Here is a 25,772-nt window from a genome sequence, read left to right on the forward strand (position 1 = left end):
CAGGGTGAGAGAGAGAGGGCAAGAGACAAGCACAGGGAGAGGGTGGAGTAGGGGGGGCAGCACTGGAAACACACAGACGCAGAGGTGCAAGTGGAAGGAGGGCAGCATGCCAAGATGGCCAACTGGGGGCCAGAGAGACAGTGTCATGGGGAGGGGCGGACAGCCCCATGGAACAGAAGGAACACATGCCCAGAGATGAGGAGACCGGGGGGGGCACCAGTGATGCCAACAAAAGGAGGTGGACAGCGCAACGTGAGGCACAGAGAAGGAGTCCAAGAGATGGAGAAGATGGAGCCTGGGAGAAGAGCACCTACACCACGAGGGAAAAAAAGGACTTAGGCAGACACAGAAAGGGACATGGCCTCTAAGAGACATCGCCAGACCCCAGAGGGAGGGAGAGGACAGTAAAAACAGGATTGAGAAACTAAGGGAGTGAGACAAACCAAAAGGGGGACAAACCTGAGTGAGACACCCGAGAGGCAGAGCAAGAGAAGGGGAAACATAGAGTGTGGAAGATGGAGCACAGGAAAGACACAGGGAGACCAAGAGAACTGCCAGAGAGAGATGCAGCAGCAGGGGAGAGCACCAGTGGGCAGGACAGGGAAGGGGGGGAGGCTGTGGAGGCACAGAGAGACACACAGAAAAGGACACAGGGAGGGAAGGAGATGCATGGGCACAAGCAAGGGTTGCCATCAGAGAAAAAGGAGAATAAACAAGGACCAGCCAGGGAGAGAGAAGGGAGGGTGGGCAGGCTGGGAAGCACTGGGGAAAGAGGGAGAGGGCACCAGGGGATAAAGTGAGAGACAGTGGACAGACATTAAGAGGGAGACCCAGCAAAGGGGGTTGAGAACGCGAGAGAGGGAGGAGATGCATGCAGCCGGGAGACTGGGAGGCAGAGAAATACAGAGAGAGGGAGACGGGCACAAAGACCAGGAGGTAGAAGGAAACCAAACCACTGAGGGAGATAGAGATGCACAGAAAAGGGTGCAGATGGCACAACGTGGGGACATAGATAAGAGCTCCGAGAGACGAGGATGGGGATGTGGGGATACAGAGCATTGCAGGGAGATGGGTAGAGAAACAAAGGCAGAGGGAAAGGCAGTTAGATAACAAGAGGGTTGCAGCACAAGACGGGAGAGATACTAAGACAGAGATGGAATGAGACAGAGAGAGAAAAAAAGACAAAGATGGCATAAGCCAGGACAGAAAGAGTCAGAGATGGAGATGCAGCGACACAGGGAGTGAGGGACAGACCGTGACTGTGAAGCAGACAAAGAGAAGGGAGACAGAGCGGGGAGAAGACAGAGAGAGACCCGGAACAGTGAGGCAGCCAGAGGGAGACACTCCGAGCCAGGGAGAGGGAGGGGCCAAGGCAGAAGAGGGGGCAAGAACAAGGGAGAGGGACGGAGGGAAAACCAGGAGACAGACATAGAAAGAGAGACGGAGAGTGAGACACAGGAAGAAAAAGAGACAGACACAGAGAGACCCAGGGGCAGAGATGCAGGGAAACAAATGGGGGGCTGCTCAGGTGGCCCGATGGAAAGAGGTCCTCAGACGGAGTGGGATAGCAAGAGGAGACCCACCGCGAGGCAGCAAGGAGGGGCAGAACAGAGGGAGACATACACAAAGGGGCAGGAGAGACAAATTGACCGAGAAAAGAAGGGGGACACAGAACGCAGGGGAGCAGTGAGATAAGGGGAGACTGAGATGCCAAGGTGGACACAGGGACAGGGGGGAGAGTGGGATCCAGACATAGACGGCGAGCACAAGAGGGACGGATGCAGAGAGTTAGAGACAGCTCAAAACCACAGGGAGATGCTCAGGTCGAGAGAGCGAGCTAGAAGGGGAGGGAGAAACAGGCAGAGCAACAGAGGTTGTGATGGGGGGCGAGGCAGACAAAGAAGGGGAGAGATGCTGGGAGGCTGAAACTGGGGAGACAGCGGGAGGGACTTGACAGACAAGCAGAGAGACATGGAAAAAGAAAAAGAGGGGGATGCGGCACATAGGAATGAGAGGGACCCGTGGAAGACAGGGAAGTGGGTGGGAGAAAGGAAAGGGAGACGCAGAGGATGGAGTGAGACTGTGGCAAGGGGAAACAGAAAGGGCCAATGGAAAGAAGAACGGGAGAACAGGGGAGCCAGTGTTCCACCCCGCTCGCTCAACTGACAACACGGCAGGATCGCCTGCTCCCACACTTCTCAAAAGCACTTCTTAAAAACTGACCAGCGCTCATGGACTCCTGAGTCCTCGAAAGCAGCTTCCCAGGGGACTCTGCTAATAACTCCCTGAATGACTGAGCGTTTGCTCTCCTGAAGTCCAAGGGAGAAACTCTGCTGTCCTTTTTTCTCATGACACTGAAGATTTTAAACTTAGCCATTTCCTCATTGCCATGGCTCAGCTGCCTACCATCACCTCTCCTGTGAGTGATGAGTCTCCTTCTCTATTCACAAAGGGAAAGTCCAGAAGGGCGTTTTTCTAGTTGGTTCCCTGAGTACTTGTGCCAAGAAGTTCTCCCCTACAAACTTCAAGATTTTCCAAGGCCTGCTTCATCACAGCGGTACAATATTCCCAGCTGATGTCTGGGAAGTTGAAATCTCCCAGAAACACAAGGGCTACCAATCTAGACATATCTCTTAAGTGCCTACAGAATAACACATCAGTGCTTACATCCTGGCTGGGCAGTCAGTAGTAGAACTTGCTATGACCTTTCCTTTCCTCTTCCTCACTCTTTGCTGGATCTACCCTCCCTCTCAGCCCTTTCACCCTCCTCACCTTCCAAGGCCATGTGGCCACCTCCCTGTACATCTACCGATCTGCCTAGCCAAAAACCCACGCTTGTTCTGCCTCTTTCTCAGCATCTGTTTATTGATCTTCCTCACTGGGCATCTTGGGCTTGCAGCATGCCCCGTGAGCTACCTGGCTGTCCCAGTCCCTGCCCCCACTCTGTCCCTATCCCTCCATCCTTCGTCATCTCCTCTTGCCTCTCCACAGGCATAGGGAGTGCAGGCGGACCTGTGCCCAGTCTCTCCTCTGGGCCCCCCCGCTTCCCTTGCTCTGCCCAGCTGTCTCATCTGATCCCAAGTGGCACCCACGTGTGCCAGCCAGCCCAAATCTTTCCCAAGTAACAGCCCTCACCTGATAAGACACAGCAAACCTCTGTTCCAGACCCCCAGTGACCACCCTCCTGTGTCCTGTGCCTGGCCTGCTTGCTGAGGATCACCCCCGCCCGTGACCCCATAATGTCCCTGCGTACCTGAAACTCCACGCATCCGCATGCTGCCGTCTCCCGCAACAGCGAGTATTACCGGCCACGAGCTGTGCCATTCCTGCGTGCCGAGGTGGCGATCCCCTCTGGTCCCAGCACCTCTCGCATGGCTCTTTGCATCTCGCCAGATCATGAAGTTGTATTTGCACCCCATGCTGTGACCCACCACCTGCATGCACACCCAGCCTCGCCCAGTGCCATGTCTCCGTTGCTCTATAGCACGCCGCTGTCACTCATGTCCTGTCCGTGGCCATAGACACACTGACCAAATACAGGCTTCCTCTGCATGACGGGTGTCCTGGCAGCCTCCCTCGCCGATCAGCCTGGCCCCTCCACCGTGTTAAAGGGAATCCAGCCGCTCTGCCTCACCGCTGCTCCCCCGACTGCCCTAGACACCTGCCTGACAGGAAGAAATCCCACATCAGCCCACTGCGATTGCACTGGCCAGTCACCCCTTCCAGCACCCCAAACGCTGAGACCCTGGAGAACCTGGTGGGGTGGCCCTGCAGGGCCTCCCCTGGGGACCTGCTTTTCTGGCTGCCCCAGCTGTGCTGGGCTCCGTGCCTGCCAGATGCATGGCGTGGGGTGATGCCTCCTTGCCCAGCCTGACTTACGGACACATGCGGTGGCACCGCCTCCTCTCCCCAGACTTGGCCGGTGGGTCTCAGCAAGGCTCGCTCCCACGCTGGCCCTTCCCAAGGGTTGACTTGCGGCGTAGGGCACGCAAGCGTGCCGTGTCACCCGCTAACTCTGCTGCCTGGGACCAGGAAAACGTGAGGTGCTGGGGTTCTCTTGGAGCATGCTCCTCACCCTGACATACACCCAGAGTAACAAAACCACTGCGCTCCCCATCACCTACTCACAGCCATCCATCCTCCTGGCTCTCCTCAGCTGTCACTACCCACACGGTGACTCTTGTACTGCATGGGCAGAATATCCAGGTCCGCCTCCTGCCTCACCGGTGCCTTCCCTGCCACTGCCCGCCACATCGTCCTCACCCTCTTGCTAAAGACCTAACTGCACAACGACACGACACTCCCAACTAAACTGTGTCCCCCATCCAGAGCCCCCACGCCGTGTCCTGCTCATCTCCTGATGGTTGAGGGACCCTTGTTTCCCAGCATGGACACGGCATGGCTGCTTATACCTGCGGGGCAGGCTCCTGTGCATGGCCTGCCGCTGCACAGGCCTCTCCGAGGAGGGTGTCCTCCAAGCGTGGTGGGGCCAGACTTGTCTGCCCTGGGCATCTTCCTCCTCAAACAAGGACCTCAGTGTCCCTTGAGCTCTTTGCCTACCTCCTTGAGACCGCCTGGCCCCCATGCCAACACCAACAACGCTCTCCAAACCATGGACAAGCGTCAGCCCTGGGGGGATGGCTGGCACAGGGTGGGGTGGGACATGAAGGGGACGGCAGGGACGACGGGGAGGTGGGTTCCCTTTGCACCTTCACATCCACTCAGCACTGGCCTTAATGCTGTTCTTTGTCTTCCTTTTCTTCTCTCCCCTGCACAGGGCCTGGAGCAGTGCACGACGGTGGCAACGCAGCGTCCCGGGCAGCTGCTGGCCTCTGCCTCTGGGCCGCCCTCCTCGCCTGTCTCCTCCTCAACTTTTGATAAGGGAGCGGAGGGTCCCGGGAGGCCCCGCCGCGCCTCTCCCCCGCCGCGGGCTCGGCCCGCCGCGCCGCCCGGGGACTCCTCTCCGTCGGACGGGCGATGCGCCGGAGGACGGGCGGCGGCGCCAAGCGTCCGAGGATGGCTCCGTCTCCCGCGTGCCGGGATCGTTCTCACCGCCGGTTACGCTGTACAGACCCCACCACGTGCCACCAGACTGTCACCCGCCACCGTCGCCCTGGGGATGCGGTCCGGCATGGATGGGGTTCCCCATGGCCCCCTCGTCTCCGACGTAGGGGGTGCAGAGTCGTCGGGGCGGGTGCCGCCCAGAGCCGTAGCCGGGGATGTCCGTCTCGTCGTCTCACTAAGCCACCTATGCCCAAAAAGACCCCAAGGTTGAAGCCTCCTGGCTCTGCCTTCAGCCCTCTCGGTCCTGAATGTCAGTTCTCGCCACCAAAGCTCCTCTCTAAGCACCCTGACATCACCGGCTCCACGTCGCCCAGCCTTGCCTCCATTCCCAGGCTCTTCCCTCTCCCCAAGGCCACAGTGCGGCCCCACGGGGCCGCCTGACCACAATGCTCACCCACCCTTTCCGAGGGGGTCGTCTGACACAACCAGTTGTCCTTCAAGGGTCATCCACCTCCTGCTACTCTTTCTCCCAGATAACATCTTACCCCTCTCCCACCTCCCCTTCCTGAGGGCACGAGGCTGCTCTCCTTGGAATGTGAGCTCTGGGGACCGCTGCCAGCCTTACAGGGACTACAGCCTTCCCACCATCCTGGCTTGCCATGTCAGACAGTCAGGCCATTGCCCCTCCTGTTCGCCCCACTGCTGCTCCCCTAATGGGGAGGGGGGGCTGCCCTGTGGCTCTCACCCTGATGCAGTGCCAGCACTTGTCAGGGCAGTTCCTCCAGGCTTGTTTTCCAAGCCCTTTCCAACCTGCACTTCAAAAGCACAGCACCACCAACACTGGGCAGAGATACTGAATGACACAGCAAAACACCAGGTGACAAGGCCCTTTTGCTATGGAGCTGGCATCGCACCCATCTGTGCACACCCGGAGGGGCCAGGACCACGCGCTTCTGGCCTTGACATCTGCACCTCAGCTGCTCCACACCTCCCCGGTCTGTCTCCCAGTGTGGCCTCCCCCTACCATTCAGCCAAGCATCTCTGCTTCTCCAAGGGACAGTAAAAACACAGGAGCTGATGCTGAGCTGCAGCGTCTGCACTCTGCCTTTCCTCATGCCCACCACGTGCCCCTGCCTGAGGAAAGCCCAATGCGTTCAACCCTGTGGAGGAGGCTCGATCGATCTGCTGTGCCAGCACGGCAGGGATGAGGACAGCTCCGACCCCCTAGCTTACTGCTGGCTGATCCTTCCTGCTGTGCCATGCCTTGACACCAAAATGGATGTGCCCAGACTGCCCTCTGCTTCCTCCAGCCACCCTGGGAGCTTCTGTCCCCTTCCCTGCCACCTGCTGCAGCCGCGTCACCTCCCTGCGTACAGAATTGCGTGTTCAACAGTGCCCCACACCACGGTCCCTCGTTCTGTTCATGGTGACAGCCCCGAGCCTTCCCGACGCTCCATGGCTGTCCAGGAATGCTTTGGGGCAGTGGTCCAGGCACAGACCCTCCTATCCTGCTCCCAAAAACTCACATGCGGTGCCGGACCCTATGCCTGTGACAGGGAGACTCAACTCTACGGCAACACGCTAAGAAGCACACAAAGCACCCCCCTGCCCTGGCCCAGCGCTCCCCCATGCCTTGCACCTCCTTCTCCTTCCATAAGCAAGGTGGCTTAAGAGCAATGGCCACGCACACGCCATCTTCCCCACGCAAACTCAGCTGCTGCCAAAACCTTGCCCTGCTGTCCCGAGGAAGCTGGGGCTAATAGTCCTGGGTGCACAAGAAAGAGAGGAAAAAAAACCCAACAACCCAAGCCCACAATGGGCCACCACCCCACCCTCTCTGCAGCTGTGCCCTCTCCTCATCCCTGCTCCTGCCATGCTGCTGGGACTCGTGCCAACTGGCATGTGCCACAAGGCTGTCACCCAAAAAAAAGCAACAGCTACAAAATCTCAATGAACGCTCCTGCCCCCACACTTGGGATGTTCAACTTGTACCACAGCTGATGGGCAAAATCCACGTGGCCCAAGGGAGAAGCCACTCTGGCACTAGCCCGATGCGCTGGCTTACCTGGTGGGCAGGGATCTGGCACGGCACCCTGGGCGACTGTGTCCTACGGTCCTGCTTCGCTTCTCCACCAGCATCCCAGAAAGGTGGCAGTGGCAGTGATCCGGGTCCTACCCCATGGCCCCAGGCACCTTCGCAGAGCAGGGATGGTGCTGTCTTCAGCCGGCATGGTGACACACACATCCTTTCCCGTCTGCCTGCTCCAAAAGTACCCTTGGGCGCAGGAGATGCCTTGACCCGCTGCCTTCGCTGGTCTTCACCGCCCTGCAATGACCCCCCCACCCCTCCCCATGCCCCTTCCCAGGCCAGCCCCAAATTTCTCTGTCCCCACAGCAGAAATGTGAACTAGCCCCAGCTATACAGGGCCAGAGGCCACGGCATATCGGAGAGCAGAGGCAACAACAAGAGGCCACGACGCACGCTGAGGCTGGCGGACCCAGCACCGGGGCCGCCCCCGCCCCATCCTTCTCCTCCCCGGGTCGGGCCGGCTCCCCTGTCCTTTGCTGGGGCGGTATTCGACTTTCTCGTGCCATGTAACGTGCCATTGTGAGGAACGTGTTGGCTGTCTGAGGCCGGCCCCACCGCGGCTCGCCCGGGCAGCGGAGCCCTTCGCAACCACTGCTCTTTGCGTTTGGATGCTTGGAGGGGCGACTGGGCACCCAGGGTGGGGGGAGCGTGGCTCCCGGGTCACTCCTGCCGACGGCCGCAACGGCCAGTCTTGAGTTTCCGTCGATCATTGTATTCCAAGGGTGGCTATACTACCTGAGATTTGTGCATGTTACATTGTAGTTGTAACCTTTTCTAATTCGGCAAGAATAAGAGATGGTTGTGATTGTGCAGTGTATCAATAAAGTTTGACGAACTTTGTACCTTCGGGGCTTTGCTTCACAGACCCCACGCACCCTGGGGAGGGACGCAGTGCCCGGCACCCACCGCGCTGAGCTGGGAGGGCTCCCGAGACCTGTGTCGCTCCTGTAGCCTCGCCTGATGCTTAGTTGGAGCCTCTTTCAATCACCCCCTGTGCTGGCAAACACTTCAAGCCCCCCTGACTGGGGGCCTGCTGCCGTTCAGGCCATCCCTCGCCCCATCCCATGCATCTCGCCCGCGAAGTGGCCTCGTGGCTCCATTGATGGGTCCCGAGTCCTGCCCACCTCTGTCCCCCAGCCACCGATGAGCACGTACCTGTTGACAGAGCCCCTCCAGGGTAAGGACCGGCTTTGCTCTCATCGCTCACCTACGTTCAGCAGGAGTGGTGTGATGGGAGGCCTCTTTCCAGTGGCTGAGCTGTTCCCGGCATCTTCTCCATTGTCTTATACCAACGCCTGCTCTGACAACTAAATCTACCCCCGTGCAAGAGACGCTTCTGCAGACGACACGCTCCTAAGGGTGGTTTGCTCCTATTGCGATTCGACGGCGTGTGACACAGACAAAATGTCTTCATCAAAGGACAGAGACGGTGAGGACCAAGAGCAGGAGGAGCCACGACCCTCGGCATCTCCCAGCAGGGCTACGATCTTGCCCTAAAAACGCAGGGCTGGGGCAGCAGGCTGCAACGCCCAGCTCCCCATGTGATGCTGCACCTTTCCACCCCATCAACTGGGAGAAAACATTCAACAAGCTTCCCTACTGTGGGACTGGCTGCCGCGAGACTTTGGGACCCATGCCTTGCCGACTGGCTCAGGGACAAGCCAGAAGACGGGTGTTGCCTGATCGCCTCTGGATGCCAATGGAGCTTGTGTGGCCACTGAGTGGATGAGAGTTCTTTCCCTAGGGAAATCCCAAAGCTGACGTGTATCAGCTGTATGTCCCGGGATGCTGGGGACACCTGGGGTGACTGTGGGGGAGTAGGGGGGACTGGGGGCTGTGGGACTGTGCCAGACTCATCAGAGGTTTGCTTGCTTTGAGCAATCCCCTTGGTGGGACCAGATCTCCCTTCACCTTCTTGACATGTGAATGAAAAGCCCTGTCCCAAGAGTTTCTCCCTCAACTCCACAACAAACTGTCCTGCTGCTGTCGGCAGGCTCTCCTGTGCTGCACAGAGCTAAGCAAACTCTCCACCCTGACGCCGCTGTGAGCTGCTGCAACTTCACCCATCAGGGACACCTCTGCTGTCCCCCTCCAGTGACGCTGGCAGAAAGGTAAGTGCTTCCCCGAACCCAACAGCTTCCCCAGGAAAGTGGTCCAGGAGGGGTGAGCCACCCTGCCTGTGCCATGCTGCCTGCCCCCGGACACCTGGAACACCGCTGCCCCTGCGGCTCCGGGCTGCGAGAGCCCCACTACCTAGGGCACAGCTGTGTCCCAGCCTCCAGGGACCCTTCCCCATCCATGCTGGGGACAAGAGCTTTTCCTCAGTTAGCTGCAGTAAGTCGAGCAGCATGGGTGACTGACGTTGGAAACCCTCTCTGCTTTGAGTCTCTTAAAAAAAAAAACAAACCCAAACCCAACAACCATTAGGGAGCCAGGACTGATGCGATGGAACCAGAGGCACCATCGAGCAACACTCGTCTCTTAGATGTGGCCCCCGTGCATCCTGCCACTGTCTTGGCCTCGCTAATGCCGCCCATCTTACCATGCCAGTTCTGTGGGCATCTGGCGATGGACCTGTCTCAGCTGGAGAGAAACAACTACAGACACGCAAACGCCCCACCTCGTGGCACATCCCGACGCCTCGCCGGCGTCACTCCCTTTTATACCATCGCCAAGCGCTGGGGAGGCGACGCGGCCCCTTTCTGCCGCGAGCCCGGCGCGGGGTGCCTGTCGCTCCCCTTCCGCGTGGAGGAGGGTGGTTCCCTCCGTGGCCCTCGACTTGCGTGTAAAGACAAGGACCTCAGCTGCTACATCCGCAGGGACGGAGGGCATATTACAGGCCATGACCTCCACACCCCTCCCAAGAGACGCCCATACATCTGTCAATAAATTAATACATAAATGCACCCATTGAGCAGTCTCTCTTTAACTTGCTCTTCGTCTCTCAAATTCTGGCATCAGACACTCCTTGAGCTCTCATCTAGAGCACCAAAAAAATCACAACAGAGAAGAGGTGAGGGAGACAACCCTGTTACCTCCATACCCATCCTTGGTTGCCAGGAGAGATCCCTCCCCGTTCTCTGCAAGTGTCTGGGTGCTGCCTCTTCTGCCAGGCTTGCTCTGCCATGGCCAGCTATCCCGGCCTGGGGGTCCCAAGACTTGCACAAAGACCTTCACCACCTCCTTCTCCCTGGGAGAGGCAGAGGTACATCTGCTGCCAAAGACAAAACGGGCCACAACACTTTCTCCTATAAACCACAGCCAACAGAAGGGCTGGCTCCAGCACACCCCCATGGAGCTGGGCTGGCCAGCCACCGCCTCCCGTGCCATCCTGTCCCTGGGATGTGGACAGCTGTGCCCAGCTGTCCTGTCCCCACATCCTCGCTACTCTGTCCCTTACCTGGGACATGCCGTGATGCATTTGAGCACAGCTCTTCCCTTGCCCCGCACCGGTATCGCTCAGCCACTGCATGTCACACCACAAGGCAACACCCTACCATCGCTTTTTCTTGCTCCCTGTTCCCTGTGCTCATCTCCTGGGTTACACAAACTCATCGTAGGGTCAAGAAACAACAAAAAACCCCACAAAACAGTCCCATCATTGCAATTGGCTTCTGAACCTACCAAAATGGGCCAGATGGCTTAAAAAAAGCCAGCACCCCGGAGGCTACAGCTGAGGCCGAGGACCAAATGCACTAAGTAACTTTCTGCACATCAGCAAAAAACCAAGACACCAGCTAAGACAAGCCTGACACACGCCCCACCTGCACGGAGACCCAAGTTCCAGCCTGCCGTGCTTCGTCCATACACAGCTGTGCATAGGGGTACCCAGTTTCTTACACCCACCTCGCATCGCTGCATCGCTCCTTCCCGCAGGACTCGCTTTGGCCACTCCATGAGCATCCCCTGCAACATCACGGAGGGCTACACAAAAAGCTTTTGGGGCCTCAAGAAGTCAGGCAGGATCGTGTGGGGGGAAGTAGGGCACAGCTGCGCCCCACACCCTCCCCATCTACTCACCAAATCCTTACCTGTGACAGCATCCCCGCTGGGCTCGCTGGTGAGGTCCAGGTGCCGTCTCTCCGATGCTCTCCCAGCCCGTCGCAATGATTCAGTGCTCCCACCCAACACCCCTCCCCTGACATCCCTCCCCGCATCCCTCCCCATCCCGGCAGCATTGGGGGAGAGCATGGGGCGGCAATGAGCACCACAACCAGACGGAGCGGCCACATGGAACAATCGTTTTAATGGATAGGCAGAGAGAGCCCCCTCGCCGCCCGCCCGCCCGCCCCCGGGCCCCCCCGCGTGCCCCCTGCCATCCGCCGCGGGGAAGGAAAGGAAACCGAAGGAGGAAAACCGACCGCAGGAGAGACCCCCGCCGAAACGCACGGCGAGTCGACTGGTCCCACATTTTGGCCGATGGCTTGGCCGCAGGGGTGGCCGGCTGCCCATTGCTTCGCTTTCTTTTCCTTATTTCCTTTTTATTTTTTTATATATATATATATACACACACACACACGCGCACACACACATATACACACACATATATATATATATATATATATAAAAATAGAAAACTGAGCTATATAGATCTCCCTCTGTCCCTCAGTTTGCTTGATTCCGCCACGAAGGGGCCGGGGCCACGCGGCGAAAAGCGACGGAGAGGGGTCTCGGTCCCCCGCGGCCCTTCATCCCCCGCGCGCCAGCAACCTGAGGGTGGCAAGGCGAGGGGGTGCAGGGACGCGTGGACCGAGATGCTCATCTCGTCTCGTTGAGGACCGATACACACCTAACTCCATATACAGCATGCAGTAATGGCAGCGGAAGGACCCTGCTGGGAACCGTGGCTAGAACGCTAACGAAAAAAAAAAAATTATATATATATATGTATATTTATATATACTGTATATATATATCCCATAAAAAGATTCAGCGTCTCCCTCCACCTCAACGCGCGGCAAGCGTTGCCCGTGCCCTCGGCAGGAACTGTTCGGACGACCGCTTTTTGGGCCGGTTTCAGGGGGGTTCGGTGCGGGACTCCTCCTCCTCCTCCTTCTCATCCTCCTCCTCCTCCTCGCCAACTCGCCGGGCTCGCCAACCTCCTCGGCCAGTTGCCTCCTTGGCTGCGCGGCGCTCAGCAAAGCAACTTCTCTCCGCTTGCTCCCCCTCTCCTTTCTGGATTTGGTTTTTTCTCTCTCTCTCTCTTTTTTTTTTTTTTTTTTCTTCCCCTCTTTTTTGCATTTCTGTTTTTAGGAACTAAGAGTTCTAGGCTCGTATCAGAAAATACAATTAATAAAATTAACCATGACTCAGAATCCCTTATCATTCACGATGTCTGTGGGTGGTACGATGAATGCGTGGCTCGACGCCGGTCTCCTTCCTCCCTTTCTGTTTGTGGCGGCGTAGTAACTGTTGAAGATCTATATATCTATACATATATATATATATATGTATACATGGATATATATATATATATTCTGAAACACAAATGGCGGCACGGTCCATGAGAAGACGGGGATATCTCGGCAAAGAAGAAAACCGGTGCATCCGGACGGAGGGGTCCCCGCGGGGGGGAGCGGGCGGGCGGGGGCAGTGAAGGAGACCGGAGGGAGGAAGCATCACGCCCCCCCAGCCCCACCTGTCCTCCACGCTGCCCCGCGGCAGAGAATGGTGAAAACAGGGGGGAGGGAAGGGTGGGAGACAAAAAAAAATCGGGGGAAAAGAAAAAGACTCAGTCGTGTTGCATCTTCAGCAGGAAGCCTTGGATTTTTTTTTTTTTTTTTTTTTCTTTTCTCTCCTTTCCAAATTCCCGTTGTGGTTTTTTTGCGTGTTTTTCCTCTCTCCCCCTCCCCCAGGTGGCCTGGCCGGATACTCTCTCAATTCTTATGATTATTTTCGGAAACGGTGAACATTTCTTCTTCTTCCTCTCCTTTCTGCTTGTGCTCGCTGGCCGTGGTCGTCGCCGCCGCTACTCCGCGGGCCGGCTCTGGGGTCAAAACTGGCGGGCGAGCTGGGCGAGCGGGAGGGCCAGCAGCCACACGCAGCCACCTCGCCGCCATGCGCCGTTGTTCCCGTCGTGCACTGCACCGGGGCCTGCAGGAAGGGAGAGAAACACCCGCGTGCTTAGCCACCAAGCTAATAAACCCCATAAAACACCAAATAAAACCCAAACCCAACAAACCCACCCTGTCTGGGCCCCTGGTGCTATCGCATTGCCCCAGGTGGGAGCTCCCTGGGCACCCTCATCCTCGAGAGCACAGCACCAGCCATCCCCATCCCCACCGACCCTGGTCTTTGGGACACAAGCCCCCACGGTCCTGCTTTGGCCCTGGGTTCCCATCCCAAGCCCATCCCCTGCCCATTGTCACCAACTGACCTCCAATGGCCTTTGCCACTCCTCCAGAATTTGTCTAAGTTCCCAGGCCCATGTGTAGGGGAGATGACAGCTTTTGTCCAACACTGCCCACATCGCCAGCCCTGGCGAGCCAGTGCAGGGGTGACTACCCTGTTGTCCCCCTGTTATCTCCCTTGGCAGGGGGGCACAAACTCCACCTGCCCGCCCAGCAGAGACACAGCACTACGCTCAGGACTTGGTGTTTTGCTCCTCCTCAGAGCCTGCATAGGGCTGGCCACTGATGGCCCTGACCATCTCAAGAAGAATGAGATGGGATGAGGAGGGTGCTCAGGAAAAGCCAAGCCCATCCACACCTCTGGGGATCATGGAGGGTGAGGAGCTCATACCTCACCACATGCAAGGATGTGGAGGGTGCCTGATGCAGCAGCTTTTTCCAGAACGCTCCAAATAGTTGGCCCAGGGGAACACCAGGCTGGGAAAAGATCTGAGGAGGGCATCCAGGCTGGTGCCCTGCAGGCACGGGGCTGCCCACACGGGGTGATCAACCTGCCCTTTTGAAACCCCAGGACACGTCCCCTCGCTTCAAAGCCCAACAGGGGCACTGAGAACCATTACCCACTTGGTCTCCCGTCAGCAGTGCTCTTCCAGTGCACTCACAGACACCTCACAACGTTCCCCACCCAGCCCCAAATCCTGGCATGGCTGGGAAGCCGTGTAGCAAGAGCAGATCTGGAGACACGAATGTCTCCGCGCTACCTCCACAGCCCTCCTGACATCTACAAGTCACCTTGAGGGCTGACCACTCAACGCATCACAAATGAACCCGCCTGGATCCCCAAAATCAAGATGACACCAAGCCAGCTGGCCAGCCGGTAAGATTGCATAGCAGAGCACCAGCTTCCCCCGACCACAAATAACGCCAGGGAGAGGACCTGACACCTCTCCACCCCTACCACATCCCCGAAAAAAGGCACTAGAAGCATCCCAGAGGAGAAAGGACCTGCCACAAGACTCATCTACCCAGCAACACAGGGAAAACGGGCCACAGAGACATCCCTGCTTTCTCCCCCGCAACAGGGAGGAGAGCGCAGCGGTGATGGGGAGGGAGTGGGGGACCACGGTGGGGGACAGGGCATGCGGAGGGGACAGACCACCACCAGACGGGCACAAGTAGGCTGGTGGGGAGGAGACAGGGTGGGAGGGCAGCTAAACAACAGCGAGAAAGCCCTAATTCATCGCTATACCAGTGGGATTGCAGGGCAGGAGTTGGAGGCGGTGGATGCCACAGCTCCTGTTGGGATGACTTGGGGTTGGAGCCAGAGGGGCCGTGGGGAAACAGAGCGGGGGGAGTGTTGGCGTTGGGGGTGGGTGGGGGGGTCCCCGAATTACTGACCTTTCCAGGGTGTCAGAGCAGTAGTTGTCTCTTCTAAAAATTAAAGAACAAGCGAAAGTTAAGGCAAAAGGGCAATGGAAAGCGCAGGCTCGAGACGCGTCGCTCAGCCTGCCCCCGAGCTGGGGCCAAGGAAAACCAGCAGATGGGGCAGCAAGTGTGCTGCTGCCCAAACTGCACCCCACTCCTCTGGGGCCACGGTTCCCCTGTCTGGGAAGAGGGCTGCACGAGCTGAGACGACCTGCCTGCGGGACCCCAGCCGCAGGGAGGCTCTGGCAAAGCCCATGGTCTCACCCCGAGCAAAAATCAAAACACAGGGGCTGGGATTTGGGGGATTCTGGGGGTTCCGTTCTCCCCCACGCTCCTCCTGCTCCCCTCCGGTGGGGGTTCAGGGCCCTTCCCTCTCAATAACCCTGCAATATCCCACATGGATTTATTGCCTGACACCAGCCTCTGGAAAGCAATGTGGACCACACGATGGGGGAGAAGCAGAGCGCCGTTTTTCCCCCCAACTCCACGAAATGATGCAGTTTCACTGAGCACGCCATCACATCACAGGCAGCACCAAATGAGCCGCTGAATGAGGCGGCAGGCCTATAATAGCAAGTGCTACATGTTAAATAAAGCACTAGTTGACCTCCCTGAAAAATTAGATTAAAAAAAGGATTAAAAGATGTACGCTACATTAGCCTGTGTCGCGCAGCCTCAGAAAGGCTCACATCACAGCACCTGCACGGATTAAACCTCCGTTTGGGAGCAGGGGGGAACTCCAAAACACTCGCTCCGCTTCAGGGAAAAGGGGATACTCACAAAATTGTCCCCCTAAACCTCACATGTGAGACATGACTCATGCCACAGGTAGCGCAGCCATCGCATGCAACTTCCCTCTTATCTTTCATTACGATAAATGAAGACACATTAATTGCCAGACCGAAGGCACCGGTTGCTTAGGGACCGGCGAGCTCAGCTCTGTGATGCTTGATAGCAGCACGTGGGGCTAACCACATTGCTGCTAATTACAGGGGGGTTGTTACTGGCAATGCTGGGGAGCCCTGCACCGGGAGACGGGGGATCCCCCGTGAGTCACGGTCCCCTCAGGTCCACAGCAGGTTAGGGTGGCCTGGGGAGCTGTCACCTCCCGAGGGGACTCAGTTAATCAAGGCTGAAAGGCTCATTAAATCAGTGTAGCTTTATGAAAATTACAGGCGGTCACAGGACTCCAATTTCGTTCCCTGATGGGATTCACAGTCAGAGTGGCAAAGTTAAGGGGGATCACAAAATAAGCTTAGACTTCTGTGGGATGCTTCACTGCGTGCCACCCGACGCTGCCATCACGGCACGAGTCAGAGAAAACATCACTCCTGGGTTAGAAACCAAATAACAGCTCCTACAAAGCCATTAGCAGAGTCATCTTTACTTTTGGGGGCTTTTGATCCAGCCTGCATCTGCAACTGCCAAACCGAGGTCCCACGCTAATTAAGATTTTAACCTCATAAACCCATCGGGAGCCTACAACATCAAAGCTAATGATGTACATGTGGCTCGGGCTATGCTGAGCGCTCGGCACAGCCGCCCTAAGGCAGCAGCACGGATGGAGCTGGGTCTGGGTGGCTCCGTAGCCACAGAGGTGTTGGTCTCCCCCAAAAAATGGGGTTATTGGGGAAAATGGGTACCAGGAAGGCTGGTGAGAAAGAGAACTAAGATAGTTCCTAGGCAACGCTAATGATGGCTTAACGGGCAGGTAAAGACGATAATGTTCATCACTTACAGCACGGACCTTTTTTTGGGGAACAAATAGTTGTTGGGCTCATTAGCATCCAAGGTTAGCTCTACATCGGGGCTGCAGGCGTGGAGCCGAGCATCCAAGATGGAGTTTGTCCCACAAATACCTCTGTCGCAGCTCAGGGGAACCCAGCGCAGCTGCCGGCCCCAAGAGCAGGTGAGGACAAGCCTTTCCCTTGATGCTGCCTCCGCGGTGATGCTCGGTGAGTCCCCGCAGCTATGGAGCACAGCCCCCAGGAAAGCCTGGCACCCTCTGCTCTGCCTGGGTAACCCGCCTCCCCGCCCTGGGGCTCCCCCGACCCACATCCAGCCCTTCCCCAAGGATGGTGAGAAATGGGACGTTGCTTCCCAGGGTCTCCACACGCCTCCCACACGGCACTGCTCCAGCACGCTGAACCCGACACGTACTCTGGGGCTGCCTGCTGTCCTGGTGCGCTTTGCATCACTCGGGGCACAGCCAGCATGCTAGCCCTGAGCCACCCCACCGAGGGGCCTGGGGGTAAGGAAGGCTCATCTGTCCCTCTGCTCCCCTCCGACCATAAAATAACAAGAGGCAAGGAGAAGACAAGGCAGAACAACCAGGTGGCGAGGAGGACAACGTTGGGGTGGCATCAGGGGAAGACAGAGGTCCCCCAGCCCTGCTTCTCCCATACGGTTCTGCGGTGAGGACCACCCACCCCATATCCCTGGCAGGGAAATATCCCTGTGGCACTGGCAAGGGACAAGGTCTCCTGTCCACCTCCAGCTCTCAGTGGCCATGACAGGGATCCAGAAAGCGTGTCCCCCTGCTCTGGCTCTGCCACCACCTGAAGAGGCTTGACAAATGTGATGAGCAATTACAGCCATTCCTGGCCGTGAGCAGTGTCAGACAGATACATTGCTTTCATCTCAGCTCCGGCATGCCGAGAAAACAGCCCCTGGATGAGGGTACAAAGCTGCTCCCCCTCCCCACCCCCTGCACCTTCCCATCTCCCTCTGGCACCATCAGTAAGAATGGATCTGTTTGGCAGGAATGGAAAACAAGACCTGGAAGGTGGCAGAGCAGTGGGGGCTGTTTTCTCCTGGGTGGGCACAGGGTGCACCACGTGGCAGCCCGCGGCATGGTCCTGCAGGTTCGCTGCGATGACCCTGAGCACCATCTCCCTTCCCACCGCTCAACACAGGAGGATGTTTCCCAACAGAGGCTCTCCTTGCCGGAGCAAGAGGATGGACACCTGCAGCCAAGTCCTAACTTTGCATCGACGGCGGATCCCAAACCCAGTGCCAAACACCTCCGAACAGTGGCAGACATGGGACCCAAATCAGGAGGTAGGTTTGGAAGCTTTCCACTTTCCCTGGGCTCACCACGACCCACACGCTGGGGCAGAAAGGATCAGCGGCAAATGCACATCACCCTTAAAAACCAAGGGAGACCTTTCCCGTGCCTCTCACATCGGTGGTCTCGCAGTTAAGCTGTGGCCCCTCCCCAGCCGGCTCCCTCAGCCCTACTCACCGTAGAGGATCATGCTGGCGTTGGTGTTTCCTAGCTGATTGGAGGCTACGCAGGTGTAGTTGCCATAGTCCTGCTCGGAGACGTTGAAGAAAGTCAGTTTGGAGAAGAAGGCTTTGTTCTCCACTTTTAGTCCTTTCTGTCCTTCAGCCAGCCTGGGAGAAAAGCAGAATGGGAGAGGGTCAAGGGGACGGTGTCGGGAGGAGAAGCGCCTGCTGTTTTCCATGACCTGCTATCCTGTGGTCCTGCCTACAACCAGGGACATTGAGCTGGGGGGAAAGAAAGGGCGCGAGCAGGGAGAAAGGAAGGTATTGGGGGAGAGGTGGCAGATGGACACTGCTCTGCTGCGTCTCTTCCCTTAGCTGCCACCCTACACCGTCCCCATGCTGCTCAGAGGCATCCTCACAGATGCAGTCGCTGCTGAAGGGGTCGCGTTGGGGCTTGCCAAATGCCGTGCGGGGGGAGGGATGCTCACACACCCAGGGAGGGTACCTGGGAACAGCTTCCCACCCAACAGAGGAGCCTGGCTTCCCTCTCGCATTGGCCTTGAGGGCTCCTCGGTCCTCTGTGGGATGCCTTCTGGTACCTTCCTCTTCCCTAACCCCTGCCAGCTCCCTGCGTGCCCCTGACGGGTGCTGGCAGCCAGCACAGGCAGCAGACGCTGCAGCAAACACCTTTGGGGGCACCCAAATGCCAGCGCCGCACGGTGTGGAGGCATTCCTGGGCTGGCACAAACGCTGAAGCATTAACCAAGTGCTTTGACTTCCCTGAACTGATGTCCCCTTCCCGCTCCGCTCCTGTGGCTCTTTTATTTGCTAATTCCTCCCGGGAGATGCCAGATCTCCATTATCACCCCTGCTGGGCTCCGGCTGCCGATCCGGGCGGGCTGAGCCCACTCCTGCCGCTGCTTCTTGGGCTCTCGTGATCTGACCTAATTCTGAGCGAAGCCTTTCATCTGCCATGCAAACATCCGCTGCTTTGTACACTCCGCCTGCTCCTTTCCTCCTCAAACGGGCAGGGCGGGCGGCCCCAGCCTCCTCTCTAGCTTCTGTAGCATCTTTTTCAGCTAAAACATGCCTCCTTATTAAGTGACCTGCGTGTCTCGTCCTGTGTTTGCCTACACCACGGCCCTTCTGGGCTTCCCAGGGAGAAGCAATGCAAAAAAAAACGTTAGAAAAACTTGGCCTGGGTTTCAGAGACAGATATTTGCTCCAGAGTGGGGAGGCTACCCTGGGCTGCGCTGCTCCCTGCCACATCCCCATGCTGCCGCTTTGGCAGGACACAGGAGCTGCCACTTCCCTTAAAAAGGCGACTTTCAGCCCAGTGCTGGGCAGGCTGTCCCTGAGGCATAGCAAACCCTGCCTCTCAGCTGACACCACATTTCTTTTGCCTTTCCAAGAGCAAGGGGCTGACGCTGCCTTCTGGCCAAAGTGTTTAAATAGATGACAGGGGTTTCATCCGCTCCTAAGTGCTTGGATTTGTGCTGCCAATATCACTCTTGGCCGTTATGCTTCACCCAAGCGGGGATTTACAGTGAGACGGAGTTAAAACGGAGGCACGGGCAGCAGCGATCCTGCCTGCGCTGCCTACCCAGATGGAGGCCAAAACCAGTCTGGCTGAAAGAGGCTCCGGGAAAAATCCCCCCCTTCAAATACCCCTCGTCTATTTTCCACTGCGTAGACAGCGCTGAGTTAAATATAAAGCCCTGGCCTGCTTTGAATAGACGCTGAGCTCCTGCTGCAAGCGGCAGGTACTGTGATGCCACCCGCCTGCCGAGATGCCCAGATCAGCCTCCGATAAGCACGACCCACTGTTGTCAGAGAGGCCCTGCCCTGGCACCCACACCCGGCTGGCACCGAGGGCTGTCGGGGATTCGACCGGTTACCGCAGCCCCGTTGCCCAAGCTGCAGCTTGCACGGGGCCGGTGTGTGCCCCCCTGTTTTGCTCCCCGGGCTCTTACCGCTTATCGTCTTTGTACCACTGGAAGTCGGCGGAGGGGACGGCGGAGGCTTCGCACAGCAGGATGCCCTTCTGCCCCACTGGTACCCCGGTGCTCTTCGCATCCGAGATGTACGGCGGGTCTGCGGGGAAGAGGGGAAGCCTGGGGTCAACACCCAGTAGTCTTTGGCCATCCTACCCCTTCCCCTCGCTCTACAAGCTCCCTTTTCTTTTCCCACACTTAGGGAGGAGCCCAAGTCATCTCTGAGCCTGTGCCCAGCTCCTGCTGCTCCGGCATTGCTGTTCCAGGGGTTTTCCAGCTCTTGGGGGACCCCCACACTGCAGCCCAGTGAGGGCTCCTCCAAGGACTGGAGCCCCCCAGCTCTTGGACACCACGTGTGCCCCTGTGCTAACCCCAAGCAGCTGAAGGGGTGGCCAGAAAGGGCTTTAGGAGGGTCTTCACCTCTGCCTGAGCATGAAAAATGCTGCTTTCTTCTTCACGCTTTGGTTTTTTTCTCTCTCATTTTTTCTAAAGGAAAAAAATTCCTGTTTACTGCTCACTTCTCTCCTTTCCCCGGAGGTTATCACCACAGCATCTCACCATGGGCGGAAAACCCAGGTTGATGGAGACAGCTGAGGAGGAGGTGGTGGAAAAAAATGGAGCTCCAAAAGAAGGGGAAAAAAGGGCAAAACACCACCTGCTCAGAAAAACTGCTGCAGCCTCTCTCACTCTGGCGCTTGAAGGCTGCGTTTGCCCTGCTTCCCACTGCTGAAGTCCCATCTCCTCGTGGGGCAGCACGGTGACCCGCTCCAGCCCCGGCCCCTGTCCCTGACAGCCCCCAGGCTACTCACAGTTGACGGTGACTTTGACTCGCTGGACGACGGGCGCTGCCACGTCGTTGGAGGCGCTGCACTCGTACTCGCCCGACTGCTCCCGCGTGATGCCTGTGATCTCCAGGTACTCATCCTCACTGATGAAGCCCACGGCTGCAGGGGTTAGAGGGAGAGGGTCGTGAGTGATGGGGCGGCACAGCAAACCTGTTCCCACCAGACAGTCACCACCTGTGACCGTGTCACACTGTCCTAGGGCACCCAGCCCTGGCACGCCCATGTGCCTGTGCCCCACCATCTCAAGAAAACCCCTGTCAGAAAAGTGCCTGCAAGCACGGGACCCCTGCGGTGGCCCCAGCCCCACCGAGAGCATCACTTGCTGGAGATCAACATCCCCAACATGCGCAGAGTGGGCACAGTGGTCCTTGCCAGACCTGCACCCTGCTAGAATGACCCGAAACCACCTCTCCTTGGCATCCTGCGCATGCCATCCTCCTGCTGGGAGACACCGCTGGGCTCACTAGCTCCACACAGAACCCCCTCTCCAGTTTTTCAGCTTCAGTTAATTCCCAGCCGGTTATTCCCATTAGCTGTGGTGCCAACATCTCCCTTTAGCTGAAACGCTCTGCCCCTGTGCCGCTCCAGGCTCATTTCTGTGCTCCCCGTGGGGGGGGGGGGGGGCACACTCACCCCCCTCTCCCCACCTGGGCTGCAGCACAGCTTCTGCTTTTGCTGAAAGCCGGGCAGATGTGATCCGTGGCCCTTCCTTTTGTCTGGCATCTTATCCCCCCCCCCTTCCTTCCTTGCAAGAGCCTGCTTCACTTTGAAGCACTCCTGGAAACCCACGGCGCCTGGCTGGCGAGGCACAGGTGCTGGGCCATGATACTTCTCCAGCTTGACGGAGATTGCAGCTTTACAACAAATGCAGAGTTAAATAAAGAAACCCGGCAATTAGGACACGTCCGCTAAACAGCCTGGAGAAATGCTGCTTGCTGCCGAACAAACGGCACAAGTAGGTTTTCAACAGCCCCCGAACGGGGATAACTTCTCCCGTCCTTTCGTTTACATCTCCCCGTCGGATCTTGCGCAGCCGAGATGCTGTAATTACTGTGCGAGGCATCTCTGAGACCAGTGTCACACTTAATATTCCTATAAATTTTAAACGGTAGTCCTTGGTACATATGTGTGGCAATTGGTGTCATATTTTAATTAGGCTTGCCCTACACCATCTGAAATTAATAATAGCTCGAATTACCAGTGTAATTTATAAATTAACATTGCTGCAGCATTAGGAAATAAATTAGCTCTGGACAGCTGTTTCTGGGAGTGAGTGCCAATGGCAGAGAGGCCAAGCGCAGGTCCCCGGTCCCCAGGGGATGCAGCGAGCCCGGCCACTGGACCCGGGTGATGCTGCGCTTGCCCTCGCTTCCCACCCGGCTACCGCGTCTCTGCACTAGCGCGACCCGATGGGCCACGGCTCACCGTGCTTGGCCAGTCAACCGTACGCACCTTGCTTCTAACAAATGCATGCAAAATATACACACGGGTGGCTTCCGTTGGGGCACATGCTGTCTGCATCCCACCGGCTGATACTTTTATAGCATCTCTTCCCACCGCCCATAAATAGTGAGCGTGGTCACACGCCACCGCTCGCCAAAGTGGCCGTCTGGAAAGCACGTGTACATGGGGGTTTGCATGCAGGGCCCCAAGCCAGCGCCGATGCCATTTCTGTAACGCCCCTGCACAGCTCGACACGGCGAGCTCCTGCAGCAAGCACCCCAGGCACCCGCTGGGATCCCGCTGCTGCAGTCTCAGGTGCTGCTCTTGTCAGCTCAAACCAGTGCAAATATGCTCAGGGTGTAATGAAATCACACCCTGGCTCCCCCCTGCACCGGCACTTCTGCACGGTGGTCCCAGGACTTTGCACCTCCACTGCTCTCTCGCACACATGCACACTCACCGGCTGAACCGAGGACCCCGTGCACACACATGTGTGCATCCCACTATCCCAGGCTGACCTAACTGGGAAGGCAGCTCCGTGCTGCCCCATGAACTATGGAAAAGGAGTTTTCCCGTGCAACCCGCCGTGATGACTTGCTGACATCCACCCGTGCCGAAATTCCCACCCGAGTGGCTCACGGTCGAAACCACTGAGCTCATCAGTACTTAGCACAACTGAAGGGTAAGATATGAAGGCGTTACCCTAAAATCGATATCCTTTGGAGGCACACAAATTGCAGTGTTACATCCACCGGGCCTGCAGCACTGTGAGCTGCAAAAAAGGAAGGGGGGGGGGGGGGGGGGGAAGATCCCTTTTACAGCTGACCTAGAATCAGCTTCTCTGTAGCACAGCGCTGCCTGCTGATAAAATAACGACACAGCCGGTGGCCTTCAGATGCTCCATGCACAAATCTGACTCCAGTTTGTGCAACGGCTCAGATAACACTGTGCTTCCAAACTAACCAAAGGCTCTTCCCCGAGCGTGCCGGAGCCGGCTCGCACATGGCAAGAATTAGCCCTCACCATAGCCAGGCTGTAGCACGCATCCCCAGTTTGATCTGGGAGCACAGCAGCTCGAGTGTGTTTCATTACCCAGCAAAAGACTTCATTAAAGTAACTGCGAGGGTCAGCTTTCCACCTGCAAAAGCTCAGGAAATTGAGAGATGAAGGCTTCCTCTGTGCCTGTGTAGCGCTGGAGTCTGAGATACGTGCGTGGTAATCGGCTGGCAGAGAGGCAGAGCACAGAGAGTTCAGGGTTGCAGGGCCCGGAGTGTTTCACATTGGCAATTGCAAGATTTTGGCTACAGTCCATCGACTCTGGCATGCAGAGCCCACTCCCAACTGAAACGGGATGCTTGGAGCTGAAGCTGATGCCTGCTTTTGCCCTGAGCGTGACCTGGTATTACTTGTGCTCAGATTACGACGACAGTGTTAGGGAGATTGTCCCTGCTACGGGCTCTGGCCAGATCCTGCTTCCTTAGTGCCAGCCTCAGCATCGCAAGGATGCTGGGCGGGTAAGGAATTGCCCGGATGGTCACACTCAAAGAGTTGAGACCCCAGCTGCAGCACTGCATCCAGCTCTGGGATGCGTAAGGCCATGGAGCTGCTGGAGCAGGTGCAAAGGAGGCCGTGGAGATGATCAGAGGGTTCAAGGGGAAGTGCTCAAGGCCAGGCTGGATGGAGCTTTGAGCAACCTGTTCTAGTGGGAGGTGTCCCTGCCCATGGCAGGCAGGTTGGACTAGGTGATCTTCAAGGTCCCTTCCAACCCAAACCATTCCATGATTCTATGAATAAGGTGACATGAAGGATCCCTGCCTCGAGGGCATTGCTTCACACAGGCAAAGCTGGCCACGCCAGGTGACAGGGACACTTGCTGTGTTCCCTTGTCCCCTCCTGCACAAGGAGCTTTGCAGGAAAACCGGGTCCATAAAGCCACTTTGCTGCCACCTGCGCTGCCAGATCTGTGTCAGCCAAGGGGCAAAGGCACGGACCGAGAGTAATTGCCCAGCCGCTCGGCTCCCTGGCCTCTGCAATTTTGCCTATTTATAATGGGAAGTCTTGTTGATAGTTGGACAAATCTCATTCATTAGTGACTGCCAGGAATGGAAAAACAAATAGATGGGACCCAGGGAGCAGGGCCAGGGTTAAGCAAACACAATCTGTGAGTGCAGACCTTGCTTTACAGAAGGCAACAGGGTGACCATGTCACCGTGGCTGCTTGGGTCCCCTGGGGCTGGCAGGGCACGGGAGGGACATTTATCCACATGCCGGGTTGCATGCTTTGGGTGAGGCTCAGTTCCCCGGGCTTAGGAGCGAGGCAAGCCCAAGCTGATGTTTTGGATGGGGGTTATTTCTCCAACCAGCCTCACATACATCAGGCCCTTTCGGATGGCGCTGTGGTCCTCCCCCTGCTTGCCCGAGGCTGGAGCTAGAGCAACGCACTAGTGGGAAGCAGGGCAAACCCAGCTGCCACGGCCCCTGCCTCCGAAAGCACCTGGAGCTTGGGGATGCTCAGGGCAGGGCTGGCCCAGTGCACCACATCTCCAGGAGCTCCCCCAGAGGTACCAGTCCTTCCCCGCCTGAGTTGATGGTGGGAACTTTTCACAGCTGTCTCTGCTTGAGCACAATTAGGAGCTGAAATATTGCAGGAATTAATGGGAGAGCTCTCTCATCTCCTCGGGAGCTAGAAAACCAGCACAGCCAGCACCCATCATTATTATTATTAATACTAATAATATAATACAGGCCAGAAATGGAACAGCCACGGACTAGGTAAAAGCGTAATCCTTGCTCATCAGCCGAGGATGACAAACTAACCCAGCGCGAGCCGGGGAGATGGAAAACCAGAGCCTGAATCCACTTGCTCGGTGAACGGGAGCCACGCACAGACCACCACGCACGACTTAGGACTTGCTCTGTAACACTGCAGATCTCCACTAAAAAAAACCTCAGGGCAGGGGAAGCGTGAGCCCAAAGGAGCAAGGGGGAAAACTCAGCCCAGTTGCAAAATAGCCAAGACAGATGCGATGCACAATAAATAGCCCACGCCACAACCAGAGCCGGGGAGCTCGGCAGCGTTTGGCATGGCGCTTGGGAGCCTCCAGCCAGAGATGGCCACGTGCCACAGCAGCGAGCAGCCCCAAATACAGAGGTATAAATAACTTCGCTTGGTGCAGGTAAACCACTGTGGGGACATTGGAGAGATTGCCATCGGCACAGCAGCAGCCGCTGCCACGCGTTGCAAGGTCCCTGGCACAGGGAGCATGGCTGTCACAGCGGTGGAGCGGCCACGGAGGCGAGATCCTGGCCTGGCACAGAGCACCCAGGCAGAGCAGAGCCAAGAGATGGCAAAGCTGCCGCTGGGGTCCCACACTGTGCGGCTGCGACGAGGTGC

The 25,772-nt window shown here is 57.4% G+C and overlaps 2 protein-coding genes across 13 annotated transcripts in view; one reads left to right on the forward strand and one right to left on the reverse strand.

Moving 5' to 3' along the window:
* Nucleotides 1-7,935, forward strand: part of OPCML (opioid binding protein/cell adhesion molecule like) — a 311,115-nt gene extending 303,180 nt beyond the window's left edge. For all 6 annotated transcript variants that reach the window (XM_037409967.1, XM_037409966.1, XM_037409969.1 and 3 more), the window contains one exon: nt 4,778-7,935. In XM_037409967.1, coding sequence (XP_037265864.1) covers nt 4,778-4,878 — 101 coding nt within the window. In that variant the 3' untranslated portion in view covers nt 4,879-7,935. The remainder of the gene's footprint in view (nt 1-4,777) is intronic.
* A 3,642-nt stretch (nt 7,936-11,577) lies between these two features.
* The window catches only part of LOC119158236 (protein CEPU-1), a 352,937-nt gene continuing 338,742 nt past the window's right edge, over nt 11,578-25,772 (reverse strand). For 5 of the 7 annotated variants that reach the window (XM_037409927.1, XM_037409929.1, XM_037409930.1 and 2 more), the window contains 5 exons: nt 20,900-21,034; nt 20,070-20,190; nt 18,113-18,264; nt 14,842-14,874; nt 11,578-13,186 (listed from right to left, as the gene is read on the reverse strand). In XM_037409927.1, the coding sequence (XP_037265824.1) occupies nt 13,086-13,186; nt 14,842-14,874; nt 18,113-18,264; nt 20,070-20,190; nt 20,900-21,034 (542 nt within the window). In that variant the 3' untranslated portion in view covers nt 11,578-13,085. The remainder of the gene's footprint in view (nt 13,187-14,841; nt 14,875-18,112; nt 18,265-20,069; nt 20,191-20,899; nt 21,035-25,772) is intronic. The other 2 variants (XR_005107811.1, XM_037409928.1) reach the window with 2 other exon arrangements.

This window comes from Falco rusticolus, chromosome 16 (genome assembly GCF_015220075.1).
Source record: "Falco rusticolus isolate bFalRus1 chromosome 16, bFalRus1.pri, whole genome shotgun sequence".
NCBI classification, from domain to species: Eukaryota; Metazoa; Chordata; class Aves; order Falconiformes; family Falconidae; genus Falco; species Falco rusticolus.